Consider the following 15,528-nt stretch of genomic DNA (forward strand, 5'->3'; position numbering starts at 1 on the left):
CACATATATACATATAGCTTTACCTAACAAAAACGTGTGGTCAGTTTTCATGAACGTTTACCCTTGCGGTATTGTACAATTATCTGATTTGTAATGTTTCAGTTTCATTTATGATTATGTCAACAATAAATGACACTATGTAAAGAAAACCATAGGCACATACAGCAGTTGGGAAGCCTTTATTGTGAGTGTAAAGATTTGGAAAAATGTTTAAACTTTGTGTGTAGAAAAGAAAGAAACAAACAAAATAATAAAAAAATAATAATAAAAATAAATGTTGTGTGTGACAGGCAAGAAGCTACCGGATGTTCCACGACGACAGCATGAAGTCTTTCTTCCGTAGACTGAGTTTCACTCCCGATGGATCTTTGCTGCTCACGCCAGGTGTGTTTCGTAGTTTTGGACTTAAGGGAATGAGGGCCGAGCGGGGATGTCAGCTCCCGTTTTACACTGCTGCTTATCAGTTCAGTGAATGCTGGTTAGAATGAGGGTCCCCGACTTACCTGCCCATTGGAACCTCCAGGAGAGCTTAAAAAAACAAACGCTGGCTCCTATGTCCCACCGCCAGAGATTATAGTGTAATTGGTCTGGGTGGCGTGGCTTTTGGAATTTTAAGAAGATTTCCAAGTGATTCTAACGTGCAGAAAAGTTTGAGAGTTATGAGATTAAAATGATAGGCATTTTCTCTTAGATAAATTTAACTGTTGGCCGGGCATAGTGGTTCACACCACTAATCCCAGCACTTTGGGAGGCTGAGGTGGGTGGATCACTTGAGGTCAAGAGTTCATGACCAGCCTGGCCAACTTGGTGAAACCCCCTCTCTACTAAAAATACAAAAATTAACTGGGTTTGGTGGCTCATACCTGTAATCCCAGCTACTTGGGAGACTGAGGCAGGAGAATCGCTTGAACCCGGGAGGCGGAAGTGCAATGAGCCGCGGTCGCACCACTGTACTCCATCCTGGGAAACAGAGTGATGACTTATCTCAAAAAAATAAAATAAAATAAAATAAACTTTACTATGTAAACCTTTCAATGAATGCTTTTCCATTCATTAACACGTATATGGAAGTCATAGTGCTAAAGCCAAAAATAAAGCTCCTTTATTGTTTTTATTCTCCACAATAAAGAAGCGCATTTGTGACAGCATTAGACACATGGACAAACTTGTAAAGCAGCAGTGGTCAAAATCAAAAGGTCAGCCAAGTAGCAAGGACAAGATAGGTTTATTGTCCCTAGGAAGGAAAGGAGCTCAGCCCAGCAAGTAAGGCTAGGCAGTGTTGTGGCCACAGTGTTCTCAGAGGAGAATGTCTGCTCATTGCCATGGCTCCAGGACCATCCTGTGCATAAAGATGACAACAGAGCCCAGGGTTGGGCCAAACGGGAGGGCACCGGCCAGCTTTGCCACTGAGTCCCATCCCAGCTGAGCCAGGGAGTGCCTGAGAAGGGTGTGAATCACACATGCAGCTGTGTGGGTAGGGCTTTAAAGAACACTGCGGAACATGTGGGAACGACACTGTGGCTCAAGAAGTCTCAGGCCCAAGAATAAGTAATTGTTTAGGTTATATTTACTAAAGTTAGTTACTAAACATTTATTAGAAGTTATTCACTAAACCCAGTAATAAATCATTTTTCTTTTTGAGACAGAATCTCGCTCTGTTGCCCAGGCTGGAGTGCAGTGGTGCGATCTCCGCTCACCACTGCAACCTCCGCCTCCTGGGTTCAAGCGATTCTCCTACTTCAGCCTCCTGAGTAGCTGGGATTACAGGCGTGCGCTACCACTCCCCACTAATTTTTTTGTGTTTTTAGTAGAGACAGGGTTTTTTTTTTGAGACGGAGTCTCGGCCCACTTCAGGCTGGGAGTGCAGTGGCCGGATCTCAGCTCACTGCAAGCCCGGCCCGGTTTACGCATTCTTCCTGCCTCAGCCTCCGAGTAGCTGGGACTACAGGCTACCGCCACCTCGCCTGGCTAGTTTTTGTATTTTTAGTAGAGACGGGTTTCACCATGTTAGCCAGGGATGGTCTCTGACCTCCTGACCTTGTGATCCGCCCGTCTCGGCCTCCCAAAGTGCTGGGATTCAGGCTTGAGCCACCGCGCCCGGCCTGTAGAGACAGGGTTTTACCATGTTGCTTAGGCTGGTCTCAAACTGCTGACCTTATGATCCACCTGTCTCAGCCTCCCAAAGTGCTGGGATTACAGGCGTGAGCCACCACGCCTGGCCTTTTTTTTTTTTTTTTTAAAGGAATCTCGCTTGGTCACCCCAGCTGGAGTGCAGTGGCACCATCTTGGCTCACTGTAGCCTCCACCTCCTGGGTTCAAGCGATTCTCCTGCCTCAGCCTCCTGAGTAGCTGAGATTACAGGCGTCTGCCACCATGACTAGATGATTTTTGTGTTTTTAGTAGAGACGGGGTTTTGCCATGTTGGCCAGACTGGTCCCAAACTTCTTATCTCAGGTGATTTGCCCACCTTGGCCTCCCAAAGTGCTGGGATTACAGGTTACAGGTATGTGAGCCACCGTGCCCGGCCCCAGTTTCAAATCCTTTACTTAGTGGCCATTCTAAAAATATTTTCAATTAAAATCAAGCAGGGTGGATGTCTGTTATCAACATTATTATTGTTTGTGGTGTTAGTGTGGGAAAAACAGGAAAATGAAATTACAAAGATCGGAAAAGAAGAGATAAAAATCTGCAATACGATTGTGTTTCTAGAAAATCCAAGAGATTTTCAAAATACTATTAGAATTTTTAAAAGAATTTGATAAGATGGCTGGATAGTGTAAAATATATAAAAATCTGTGATCTTTCGTCTATATTGGCAGTGAGTACTTAGAAATGGAAGGAGGAGAAATATTTTATTCATTGTAGTGCAAAGCCTGCAAAACACATGGAGTAAATGTATTTATGTATTTATTTATTTTGAGACAGGGTCTCACTCTGTCACCCAGGCTGGAGTATGGTGGTGTGATCATGGCCCACTGCATCACTGCAGCCCTGATCTCCTGAGTTCAGGGAATCCTCCCATCTCAGCCTCCCTAGTAGCTGGGACCATGGGCATGTAGCACCATGCCCGGCTAATTTTCTTATTTTTTTGTAGAGACAGGGTCTTGCTGTGTTGCCCAGGCTGGTCTTAAACTCCTGGGCTCAAGCAGCCTTCCATCTCAGCCTCCCAAAGAGCTGGGATTACAGGTGTGAGCCACCACACCCTGGCAGAAGTAAATTTAAGAAGGAAGGGGCAGGACCTTTATGGAGAAGCCTAGAAGGTCTTATTGAAGGTTATAAAACAAGTTCTGAACAAATGGAAAGATATATCATGTTCTAACAATTAACATACCAATTTCATTTCCAATTAGAATTGCATTAAAGTTTTTTTTTTTTAATTGGATGAAATTTCAGCTTTGTTTAGTAGAATAAATGCTGAAGAATAGCCAAGGAAGTATGAAAAAAACCCAGTGATACTTGGTTGGGAGGGCATTTGCCTCGCCACATGTCAGAAGATACTATAACACTACTTTTATCCAATCAGTATGGTGTTGCTAGAGGACCAAACAAATAGATTAGTGGACCAGAACACAGAGTCCAGAAGAAGATCTCAGGATATAAGGCAATTTAATATATGACCTCAGGTACTGTTCCAGTGGAAAACAAATCTGTTATTTATTTGTAATTAATTGTATGTTACTTAAATAATTCTCAAGAGAATTAGACACTGAAGGCAAATACGACAAGAATTTGTCATTAAGAAGGCTGGGAAGTGTTGAGATTGGACAAAGACCTATTCCTCTTTTTTTTGAGACAGAGTTTCACCCCTGTCGCCCAGGCTTGAGTGCATTGGCGTGATCGTGGCTCACTGCAACCTCCATCTCCCGGGTTCAAGCGATTCTTCTGCCTCAGCCTCCCGAGTAGCTGGGATTACAGGCGCCTGCCACCATGCCCAGCTAATTTTTGTATTTTCAGTAGAGACAAGGTTTCACCGTGTTGGCCAGGGTGGTCTCGAACTCCTGACCTCAGGCGATCCACCTGCCTCAGCCTCCCAAAGTGCTGGGATTACAGGCATGAGCCACCACACCCAGCCTCCTCTCTTTTTTTTTAATTGACAGATGAAATTGTATGTAGTTGTGTATGACATGTTTTGAAGTATATATATGTTGTGGAATGACTAAATCTAGCTAATTAGCATAGCATGATCTCACATAATTAGGATTTCTGTGGTTTGAACACTTTATATCTACTCTCTTAGCATTTTTCAGGAATATAGTACATTGCTATGAACCATAATCACCATGTTGTACAAGAGATGGATCTTGCAAAGGAAGGACTCTGTTATTGAATGAGTAGTGCTGGGGTAGCCAGATATGTGGAAGAAGATAAAATCGGACCCCTTCCCTAGATCTAAAAAATAAATTCCAGGTGAATTCAGTACTTAAACACAAAAGGTAAAAATAGAAAACTCTTGTAAGGAAATATAGAAGGACATTCTATGAATGGAGAAGACCCAATTAAGGCTGGAAACTGGCCGGGCGTGGTGGCTCAAGCCTGTGATCCCAGCACTCTGGGAGGCCAAGGTGGGTGGATCACCTGAGGTCTGGAGTTCAAGACCAGCCTGGCCAACATGGCAAAACCCTGTCTCTACTAAAAATACAAAAATTAGCCAGGCGTGGTGATGCACACCTGTAGTCCCAGCTACTCGGGAGGCTGAGGCAGGAGAATTGCTCCAACCCAGGAGGCAGAGGTTGCAGTGAGCCAAGATCACGCCAATGCACTCCGGCCTGGGCAACAGAGTGAGACTCTGTCTCCAAAAAAAAAAAAAAAAGTGTATGTTCAAGTATGCTTATTGCAAGCATTGTTTATAGTGGTAAAAAACCAAAAGCAAATAAATACTCATTAACAGAGGCTGGGTGAATGAATCTTGCAGTAAATATTATGCAGCTACAAAAAAATAATGCATCAGTGCTATGCAAGTTAATTTTCGTGAGTAGTGGATTGAAAGTAGCAAAATAAGCAGAAGTGTCAATAATACCCTGCTTTGTAAAACAAATGGACTAAATAAAAAAAAATCCTCCTCCAGGCGCGGTGGCTCACGCCTGTAATCCCAGCACTTTGGGAGGCCAAGGTGGGCGGATCATGAGTTCAGGAGATCGAGACCATCCTGGCAAACACGGTGAAATCCCATCTCTACTAAAAATACAAAAAGATTCGCCAGGAGTGGTGGCAGGCGCCTGTAGTCCCAGCTACTCGGGAGGCTGAGGCAGAAGAATGGCGTGAACCTGGGAGGCGGAGCTTGCAGTGAGCCGAGATCGTGCCACTGCACTCCAGCCTGGGCGACAGAGCTAGACTCTGTCTCAAAAAAAAAAAAATCATAGAGGTATATATGTGATTGAGTTATAACTGATTGTAATGATTTTGTGAGCATGGGGGAAATATACAGATGACATAATGGTTTGTTGAATGTTAAAATGGATTTCTTGGGGATGGAAGAATGGAGTGGGATGAAAAGAGGGGCCTGGGTGCAGTGGCTCATGCCTGTAATCCCAGAACTTTGGGAGGCCTAGAAGGGCAGATCACTCGAGGTCAGGAGTTTGAGATCCCTCTGGCCAACATGGTGAAACCCCATCTCTACTAAAAATACAAAAATTAGCCGGACATCATGGCAGGCGCCTGTAATCCCAGCTAGTCAGGAGGCTGAGGCAGGAGAATTGCTTGAACCCTGGAGGTGGAGGTTGCAGTGAGCCAAGATCACGCCACTGCACTCCAGCCTGGGTGACAGAGCAAGACTCTGTCTCAAAAGAAAAGAGGGCAGCTATGTAGAATGTATTAATTAAAAAAAAAAAAAAAAGACTATTGATACTGTCTACTGCCCTCCCTGGTAGATATGAAACGGTCATATGTAAAGTTATGTGTGTGTATATGTATCAAGAAATAACATAAAACAGGGAGATGTTAGTGTAAGAGCAGCAGTGTATGATGGTCACTCTGACAGGGCTGAACTGTTTTAAGTACAGCACGGGGTGAGTGGAGAAGAGCTCTCAGATGGAGACTGTTCCCCAGAGCAAAGTCAGGTTCTGAAGGAGGCTGGAGGTTTCAGCAGAGGGCAAGGTCTCCTGGTAGCCTCATGGCCGGATAGGGAAGTTGGGGAAAGGCTAGTCTCAGCCTTTGGATAGCATCCAAGGCTGGAATCTAGGGAATAGAGATGAGGGTCTTAGGGAGAAAGGAGCCTGGGCAGCTGAATCTAGTCACGGTGCGTCAATCCAGGAATTGCCTGGAGGCTCAAAGGTGCCCTGTGGCAAAGGCTCACTATGTTCTCCCGGCCCAAGATCAGAACCGGGTCCCCGGGGACTGCCCACAGGTAGGTGGAGATGACAAGTAGGTAGAACTGGAGTAAAGGCCGAGACCAGACAGTGCTGGAATATTTGTTTTTGTGCTCAGTCACAACATTGTCTAGAGAATATAACTTCAGGGGGAGCTATTTTGCAAACCGGAACTGAAGGCTCTTGAGTTTCCGTTGGTGAACAGAACAGAACAGTTTGCTGAAACAGTGACTTTTCTTTCCTCTCCCTCCCTTCCCTGCTCCCCAGCTGGATGTGTGGAATCTGGTGAAAATGTAATGAATACCACTTATGTTTTCTCCAGGAAGAATCTTAAAAGGTATGCAGTCAAGGAAATGTTTGAAATATTTACCTTTATTTTAGACAGAGTTTTGCTCTTGTTGCACATGCTGGAGTGCAATGGTGCGATCTCTGCTTGCTGCAACCTCTGCCTCCCGGGTTCAAGTGGTTCTCCTGCCTCAGCCTCCCGAGTAGCTGGGATTACAGGTGCCCGCCACCACCCCCAGCTAATTTTTCTGTTTTTAGTAGAGATGAAGTTTCACCATGTTGGCCAGGCTGGTTTCAAACTCCTGACCTCAAGTGATTCGCTTGCCTCAGCCTCCCAAAGTGCTGGGAATACAAGCATGAGTCACTGCACCTGGCCTGTATTTTTTTTTTAGTAGAGATGGGGTTTTGTCATGTTGGTCAGGCTGGTCTTGAACTCCTGACCTCAGGTGATCTGCCTGCCTCCTCCTCCCAAAGTGCTGGGATTATAGGCGTGAGCCACCGTGCCCTGCCGAAATGTTTACCTTTTATTTTTGCTTTCGCTGAGTCACAGTGCCTTTTCCTAACACTGCAATTAATCCATTAGGCCCATCGCTCATCTTCCGTGTCCTGGAAAAGCCACTCTTGCTGTTCGCTGCTGTCCGGTCTACTTTGAACTGAGGCCAGTGGTGGAAACAGGTATCCTCAGTGCCTCAGGGTGCATTATGTTTTCTCTCCGAAATGGGTCACCAGAGTGGGGTGGAGATTTGGATTCTGTCTTACAGGGAAAGGTGGGTATGCGGGTTTGGTTCAGTTCAGTTATTTTTAAAATATTTTATTTTTACATTTAAATCTATTTATTTATTTATTTTGAGACCAGGTTATGAGACTGGTTAATTTTTGTATTTTTGGTAGCGACAGAGTTTCAGCATGTTACCAAGGCTGGTCTTGAGCTCCTGGACTCAAGTGATCCACCTGCCTCGGCCTCCCAAAGTGCTGGGATTACAGGTGTGAGCCCCCATGCCTGGCCTGGTTTAGTTATTCTTAAAAGCTGGAGCAAAGACTGAGGTTATCAAAATACATGTCAGTTTTTTTTTTTTTTTTCTTTTTTCAGGATTTATTTTCTTATTTAAGGCACTTTAAAAGGAATAGCCATACTCCTTTTGTTTGTCTATGTCTCTCATTATCACTTTTCTTTTCTTTTTTTTTTTTTTTTTGAGATGGAATCTTGCTCTGTTGCCCAGGCTGGAGTGCAGTGGTGCAATCTCAGCTCATTGCAACCTCTGCCTCCCAACCTGTCCTCCAGAGTAGCTGGGATTATACGCACACGCCACCACACCCAGCTAATTTTTGTATTTTTAGTAGAGACGAGATTTTGCCATGTTGGCCAGGCTGGTTTCGAACGCCTGACCTCAGGTGATCCACCCACCTCGGTCTCCCAAAATACTGGGATTATAGGTGTGAGCCACCACGCCCAGCCATTTTCTTTATGTTTTCTTGTGCTTGGGGTTCACTGAACTTCATAGACCTATCAGTTTATAGTTTTTATTACATTTGGGAAGTTTCAGCCATTTTTCCTTCAAATATTATTTCTGTCATCCCCTTCTCTTATTCAAATACTCCCCATTGCACATGTATTATATTAGGTCCTTTGAAATTCGTTCCTGGCCTTTGATACTGCTTACTTTTTTTGTTTTTTTCTTCTTCCAGTGTTTGATTTTGGAAGTCTGTATAGCTGTGTTTTGAGTTTGCTAACCCTTTCTGCTGCATGCTCTGCCCTTGGTCCCATCTGGTGTGTTTTTCGTTGTTGTGGTTGTCATCTCTAGAGGTTCACTTTGGGTTTTCTTTATATATTTGTGCCTCTCCACGCTCCATCTTTCCTCTTGCTGCTTTCTTTTTTTTTTTTTTTTTTTTTTTTTTTTGAGAAGGAGTCTCTCTCTGTTGCCCAGGCTAGAGTGCAGTGGTATAATCTCGGCTCACTGCAGCCTCCACCTCCCAGGTTCAAGTGAATCTCCCACCTCAGCCTCCCGAGTAGCTGGGATTACAGGTGTGTGCCACCACACCCAGCTAATGTTTTTATTTTTGGTAGAGATAAGGTTTTGCCATGTTGGCCAGGCTGGTTTCGAACTCCTGACCTCAGGTGATCTGCCCACCTCAGTTTCCTCTTGCTTCTTAAGCCTATAGAACACAGTTATAATAGCTCTTTTAATGTCCTTGTATACAGGTTGGTTTTGATTTTTTTTCTCCTCCTTGTGGGTCATATCTCCCTGTTTCTTTGTTTGCCTGGTACTTTTTGATTAGATACCAGACACTGAATTTGACCTTAGTGGATGCTGGATGTATTTTATTCCTATAAATATTCTCTTTTTTTTCTTTGAGATAGAGTCTTCCTCTGCCGCCAAGGTTGGAGTGCAGTGGCACAATCTCAGCTCACTGCAACCTCCGCCTCCTGGGTTCAAGCGATTCTCCTGTCTCAGCCTCCTGAGTAGTTGGGACTACAGGCACACACCCGCATGCCTGGCTAATTTTTGTATTTTTGATAGAGACGGGGTTTTGCCATGTTGCTTAGGCTGGTCTCAAACTCCTGAGCTCAAGTGATCCACCCAGCTCGGCCTCCCAAAGTGCTGGGATTCTAGGCGTGAGCCATTGCGCATTGCGCCCGGTCAGAAGCCTTGTTTCTGTGGTTTTACTTTGTCTCTGTCCCCGACCCCCAGGTGTGGAGCTGATGACTCTGCCCTACCGCCTCGTGTTTGCTGTGGCCTCGGAGGACTCCGTGCTTCTGTATGACACCCAGCAGTCCTTCCCTTTCGGTTACGTGTCTAATATACATTACCACACGCTCAGTGACATTTCATGGTGAGTGGCTGCTAATGAGGGAGAGTGAGTGAAGGAGCCCATGGCCGTACCCTGGAAGAGACCCTGGGGTTAGGGAGCATTTCGTTACTAAAGATGGCTTTGGGGGACATATTCACCAATTTTGTTTCTTATTTGCTTTTTTGAGACCAAGTATCACTCTTGTCACCCAGGCTGGAGTGCAGTGGTGTGATCTCGTTTCACTGCAACCTCCACCTCCGAGGTTCAAGTGATTTTCATGCCTCAGCTTCCCAAGTAGCTGGGATTACAGGTGTGCACCACTACGCCTGGCTAATTCTTGTGGTTTAGTAGAGATGGGGTTTCGCCATGTCGGCCAGGCTGGTCTCAAGCTCCTGGGCTCAAGCGATCCTCCTGCCTCAGCCTCCCAAAGTGCTGGGATTACAGGCATGAGCTACTGCACCTGGCCCAATTTTATTTTTTAAAGGAATCAACATTAAAAGGAAAAGCCATTTCTAGTGTGCCATAATACTTGCTTCTTATTTTCACACTGATGGGTTTTGATGGCATTCAGATTGCCTTGTGGGGTTAACTGGACTCTGATAAACTGAGCGGAGGCCCTGTAGACTCCCTGGCCATCTGGGGATTCCTGAGGCCCTCTGGGAAGAAGCCCTCCCCTGCATGTCCCTGCTGCCCAGGACAGGGAAGTGCCCCGAGCTGGGCCTGTCTAGAGAATGTCACTCACCGCTGCCCTTCCACCACCTTTGGGTCCCCAATTCAGCCTCCGCGGCTTGCTTGGCTCAGTGTGAGTTTTTTTTTTTGAAATGGAGTCTCAGTCTGTCACCCAGGCTGGAGTGCAGTGGCACAGTCTCAGCTCACTACAACCTCTGCTTCCTGGGTTCAAGCGATTCTCCTGCCTCAGCCTCCCGAGTAGGTGGGATTATAGGCGCCTGCCACCATGCCTGGCTAATTTTTTTGTATTTGTAGTAGAGACAGGGTTTCACCAGGTTGACCAGGCTGGTCTTGAACTCCTGACCTCAAATGATCCACCTGCCTTGGCCTCCCAAAGTGCTGGGATTACAGGTGTGAGCCACTGTGCCCGGCCTATTCAAGTGCAAGTTGCTAGTAGCACAGATAGGTTGCAGTGACTTAGCAAATCGTGATGAAACTGCATGAGTGAGTTGCTATCACACACTCTTTTCCAGTCGTATCTTTTCCCTGGTTTTTGCCTTCAGACAAGCTTGTGATTTTGCTTGAACTTCCCTCTTCTAACTAGATGTGAGAGTGTTGGTAAGGTCTGTAACTTTTCCCTATTTTGGGGATGAAGGTCCAGTGATGGCGCCTTCTTGGCCATTTCTTCCACGGACGGTTACTGCTCGTTTGTGACATTTGAGAAAGATGAACTTGGAATTCCTTTGAAAGAGAAGCCAGTTTTGAGCATGAGAACTCCTGATACAGCAAAGAAAACCAAGAGTCAGACACATCGAGGGTCTTCGCCAGGACCCAGACCGGTAGAGGGAGCCCCTGCCAGCAGAAGCCAAGACCCCAGCAGCCCCGGCACAACCCCTCCTCAAGCCAGACAGGCCCCAGCCCCAACAGCCATCAGAGACCCTCCCTCCATCACTCCTGCTGTCAAAAGCCCCTTGCCGGGGCCTTCAGAGGAGAAGACCCTGCAGCCCAGGAGTCAAAACACAAAAGGCCACCCATCCCGGAGGGTCACTCTGAACACACTGCAAGCCTGGAGCAAGACAACGCCCCGGTAAGACCTTGTTGGAACAAGTTGTCATTGCAAAATGAAACGTGAAATGCAAACAGAACGCTCCCACCCTGCCGCAGGTGAAATTCCAGGCGGCGAATACTTCATGCCAGTAGGTTGCCAGAGAGATTCTTAACTTCAAATCCGAGAGTGTCATTTCTTGCATATAGGCCTGTTTGTTCCTTCAGTTCCTGCCTGTCAGATAAAGCCCAGGCTTGTGATTTGGCTGCAGCCTGTCATCCAGGACTGTGGCCACTCTCTCTCCTGAGTCCGTGGCCTTCATCTCTAGCCCAGACCTGAATGTCATCTTCCCAGAGCACACTCTGCCCTTTGAGGCTTCTGTCCTTCCCTTCTCTGGGGAAACCCTGTACCTCTCTTCCTCTTGGTGACGCCGGGAGTCTTCTGAAAGACCCATGTGAATGTAGCCTCTCTGTTTGCAGGCTCTGTGGCCCTTCAGCCTTTCCCTTGTCACCACACATCAGATTCTGTAGCAGGTGCTTTGATGCTTCAGTTTCCCTGCTGGTTATGAGCCCCCAAGGACAGGAAGCAGGTCCTGTTTTTTATTTATGCTGTCCTGCCCAGGATGTAGGCAATTCTAGGAGTGTCTTCCTGAGACTCCGTTTGATGTCTCCAGCAGCCTGGTCCGTGAGAAACGGGGGTCCTGATCTCATAAATAATCCCCAGGGAGGTGCAGAGTCATTTCTTCCCTGCTTACTTCTATGTCTGGCACGCACGCCTGTGTCTGCCACTCCTACTGGATACAGAGCCGCCTAGCACATCCTTCGCCGTCAGGCAGCACAGCCTCCCGTTTCCATCCTTCCCTGCAGCTGATACCCAGTTACTCCTCTGATCCTGTGTAGTTCCTTCTCCACCAGGCCCTCTGCTTCCCAGCCTTCCCATAAACTGAGTCAGGAGGAGGGCTGGGGAGTGGCATGCAGAGGGGAGTGGTGGGGACGGCGAGCTGGACAGAGCGCCCTGTGCCTCTCAGCCTCTCCTGTGGCCACAGGTCTTCTTTGGCAAGTTCATAATATGTGTGTGGGTTGCTGGCTTTACCGCCCTCTTAAAATCTCTCATTTCTTTCTGCAGATTAGCAAGGTATTTTACAATTTTTCTATTTGTTTTTATGTGACAGAAGGTATTCCTTGAACTATTTTTGGTATTAAATTATTTTCCCCCTCTTGATTTCTTCTGAATTATTTACCAAGCTTCTTGAAGGTGTAATCTTTTACAAACAAGAATAGCTGTTGAAAATTAAGACTCTGGGTTTTTATTTATTTATTTATTCATGTGAGACAGGGTCTCACTTTGTTGCCCAGGCTGGAGTGCCATGGCACGCTCTCTGCTCACTGCAACCTCCGCCTTCTGGGTTCAAGTGATTGTCCTACCTCAGCCTCTCAGGTAGCTGGGATTACAGGCATGTGCCACCATGCCTGGCTGACTTTTTGTATTTTTAGTAGAGATGGGGTTTCGCCATGTTGGTCAGGCTGGTCAAAAACTCCTGAGCTCAAGTGATCTGCGCGCCTCGGCCTCCCAAACTGCTGGGATTACAAGCATGAGCCACCTCGCCCAGCCCAACACTCTGGATTTGTAAAAAGTATTATCTGTGTTTTGGCACTTTCCATGTGTAGAAGCCATATCTGACTGCCTTTTACAGCAGCCAGCAGAGTGTTCACAAAACCATGGATAATGAACAGAACCCAGGTTTTGAAACTTTTAGATGACTGGTTATGGTTTAAGTTGACTATTATAAATGTGATGGTTTAACTTAATACATGAATGTAACCCTCAGTTGTTAAACAAGTGGTCACATCTTACTATTTAATGCCTTGAACCATATGTTCAGCTGAAAATCTAAGTATTTCCTTTGGTAGTTTTGAAGGTTGATATGGTACATAAACAATTCCTGTGATACTAATGAACCATGCACCCCTCTACTTTTTTTTTTTTTTTTTGAATGAAGGAGAATAAACTTAACACCCTTAAAGACAGACACTCCACCAAATTCTGTACCAACCAGTGTGATTTCCACCCCTTCTACAGAAGAAATTCAGTCAGGTACGTAATATTGTTACTGGTTTAATATAATTAAAGGTGCAATATCTTTTCTTTTGTTCTTTTGGAAATTAATGCTATCTAATTTTAAGTCAGTTCTGAGACAGCAAGGATGCACCTTATTGGAACCACTGTTTAAACCCACTGGCTGCGTGTTGACCCCTCAGCAGGGAGGCACCTGGCCAGTGAGAGCATCCTGGTGAGCCATGGAGTGGGTTCAGTAGGAGATCGTTTAGCTCAAGTGTCTCCACCTGATGGCTATTGACCTTTTGGGCCAGGTAATTCTTAGTTGTGGGGGACTGTCCTGTGTATTACAGGATGTTTAGCAGCATCCCTGGGTGCTACTTCTTGCCCATGACATACTTTTTTTTTCTTTCTTTCTTTTTTTTTGAGATGGAGTCTCGCTCTGTCGCCCAGGCTGGAATGCAGTGACACGATTTCGGCTCACTGCAACCTCCACCTCCCGGGTTCAAGCAATTCTCCTGCCTTGGCCTCCCGAGTAGCTGGGACTACAGGCATGCACCACCACACCCGGGTAATTTTTGTATTTTTAGTAGAGACAGGGTTTCACCATATTGGCCAGGCTGGTCTTCAACTCCTGACCTCAAATGATCCACCCGCCTCAGCCTCCCAAAGTGCTGGGATTACAGGCGTGAGCCACTGTGCCCGGTTTGCCCATGACATTCTAAAATGCCACTAGGCATTGCCCACTGTCCCTTGAGAGGCAAAATCAGCCCTGGTTGAGAACCGCTCTATAGACCCTTCCCTTATATCAGTATAGGATCTTGCCAGGCAGCTCAGTTCCATGTCTTGGCTCTGTATTCTGTAAATGTCAGCCCTTGACTTCCAGAATTCTTCATTTACTTGCCAACCTTATGTTTGTTAATGTTGCAGAGACGCCTGGAGATGCTCAGGGCAGTTCCCCAGAGCTAAAGCGGCCCAGACTCGATGGAAACAAAGGAGGCACGGAGAGTCTGGACCCTTGATGGGACCTTGGCTTCTGCCTGACACTTACCAGGCCCCCGGTGTGTGCAGGGAGACGGTGAAGCTGGAGGTGCCTGAGACCAGGGCTTCCGTGGCGTGGGACAGACACTGTAAATGGATTTCTGTAACAGAAGTGACACGTGTACTGATTTTTCTCCAGAAATATGGATGCCGTTGTATTCAGTATCCATTTTTAACTTGGGGACATGAACATGTTAACATTGTAAATCCTCTTTTTGATGAGTTTCTGAAACTGGAGCGGTTCACCGTTATCCCGTGTGAAAATCGGTGAGTCCTCCCTGGCATCCTCGTGAAAGTGCACACACTTCATGGAGGGACTCCTTTTAAATAAGAATTAGGAAGAGGAGAAAGTAATTTGAGATTTTACTCTGTTGAATTTTAGAGTATTTGAAGTGATTGTTAGATTTCACTTCTAAGGAGTTTATTGATTAAACTTTGGAAGGTAGTTGTGTTTGTTTTCTGATTTTAAAGGTAACGGTGCTTATTCTATTAGTAACTAAGTGAAGTGAAAAAGATGGGAATCACCCATCATCTTCCCACCAGAAGTAACCCTCGTTAATGTTGTAGTATATTTCCTTAGCATTTTTGTGGATCTATTTATTCTAAAGAGAGAGTTGAGATTTTATTTCATATACAATTTGGTATCTAAATAGGTTAGTTTTTTAGATCGGTTTTTCAAAGCAAAAAAAGTATCTTTTTTGTTTTTTGAGACAGGGTCTTGCTCTGTTGCCCATGCTGGAGTGCAGTGGTGCTGTCTCGGCTCACTGTAGCCTCGACCTCCTGGGCTCAAGCGATCCTTCCACCTCAGTTGCCCGAGTAGCTGGGACCACAGGCATGTGCCACCATGCCGTGCTAATTTCACACACACACACACGCATGATATATATATATCTCATATATATATGTACACACACACATATTATATATGTATATTTTTTTCTTTTTTTTTTATTTTTTGAGATGGAGTCTCGCTCTGTCTTCCAGGCTGGAATGCAGTGGCATGATCTCGGCTCACTATAACCTCCGCCTCCTGGGTTCAAACGATTCTCCTGCCTCTGCCTCTCAAGTAGCTAGGATTACAGGCGTGTGCCACCATATCCAGCTAATTTTTGTATTTTTAGTAGAGATGCGGTTTTGCCATGTTGGCCAGGCTGGTATCTTAACTCCTGACCTCCGGTGATCTGCCTGCCTTGGTCTCCCAAAGTGCTGGGATTACAAGTGTGAGCTACTGCACCTGGCCTAATTATTATATTTTTAGGGGAGACAGGGTTTTATCATGTTGACCAGGCTGGTCTCGAACTCCTGGGCTCAAGCGATCCTCTCACCTTAGCCTCACAA

At 45.9% G+C, this 15,528-nt stretch overlaps 1 protein-coding gene across 4 annotated transcripts in view; it reads left to right on the forward strand.

Moving 5' to 3' along the window:
- Nucleotides 1-14,635, forward strand: part of CHAF1B (chromatin assembly factor 1 subunit B) — a 31,434-nt gene extending 16,799 nt beyond the window's left edge. For 2 of the 4 annotated variants that reach the window (XM_031665731.1, XM_031665730.1), the window contains exons 8-14: nucleotides 291-384; nucleotides 6,573-6,642; nucleotides 7,174-7,265; nucleotides 9,281-9,422; nucleotides 10,705-11,136; nucleotides 13,094-13,188; nucleotides 13,353-13,589. In XM_031665731.1, the coding sequence (XP_031521591.1) occupies nucleotides 291-384; nucleotides 6,573-6,642; nucleotides 7,174-7,265; nucleotides 9,281-9,422; nucleotides 10,705-11,136; nucleotides 13,094-13,188; nucleotides 13,353-13,450 (1,023 nt within the window). In that variant the 3' untranslated portion in view covers nucleotides 13,451-13,589. Of the gene's footprint in view, nucleotides 1-290; nucleotides 385-6,572; nucleotides 6,643-7,173; nucleotides 7,266-9,280; nucleotides 9,423-10,704; nucleotides 11,137-13,093; nucleotides 13,189-13,277; nucleotides 13,591-14,079 lie in introns of those variants that run through there. The other 2 variants (XM_021935527.2, XM_031665732.1) reach the window with 2 other exon arrangements.
- Nucleotides 14,636-15,528: the final 893 nt, after the last annotated feature.

Source organism: Papio anubis, chromosome 4 (assembly GCF_008728515.1).
Source record: "Papio anubis isolate 15944 chromosome 4, Panubis1.0, whole genome shotgun sequence".
Taxonomy (NCBI): Eukaryota; Metazoa; Chordata; class Mammalia; order Primates; family Cercopithecidae; genus Papio; species Papio anubis.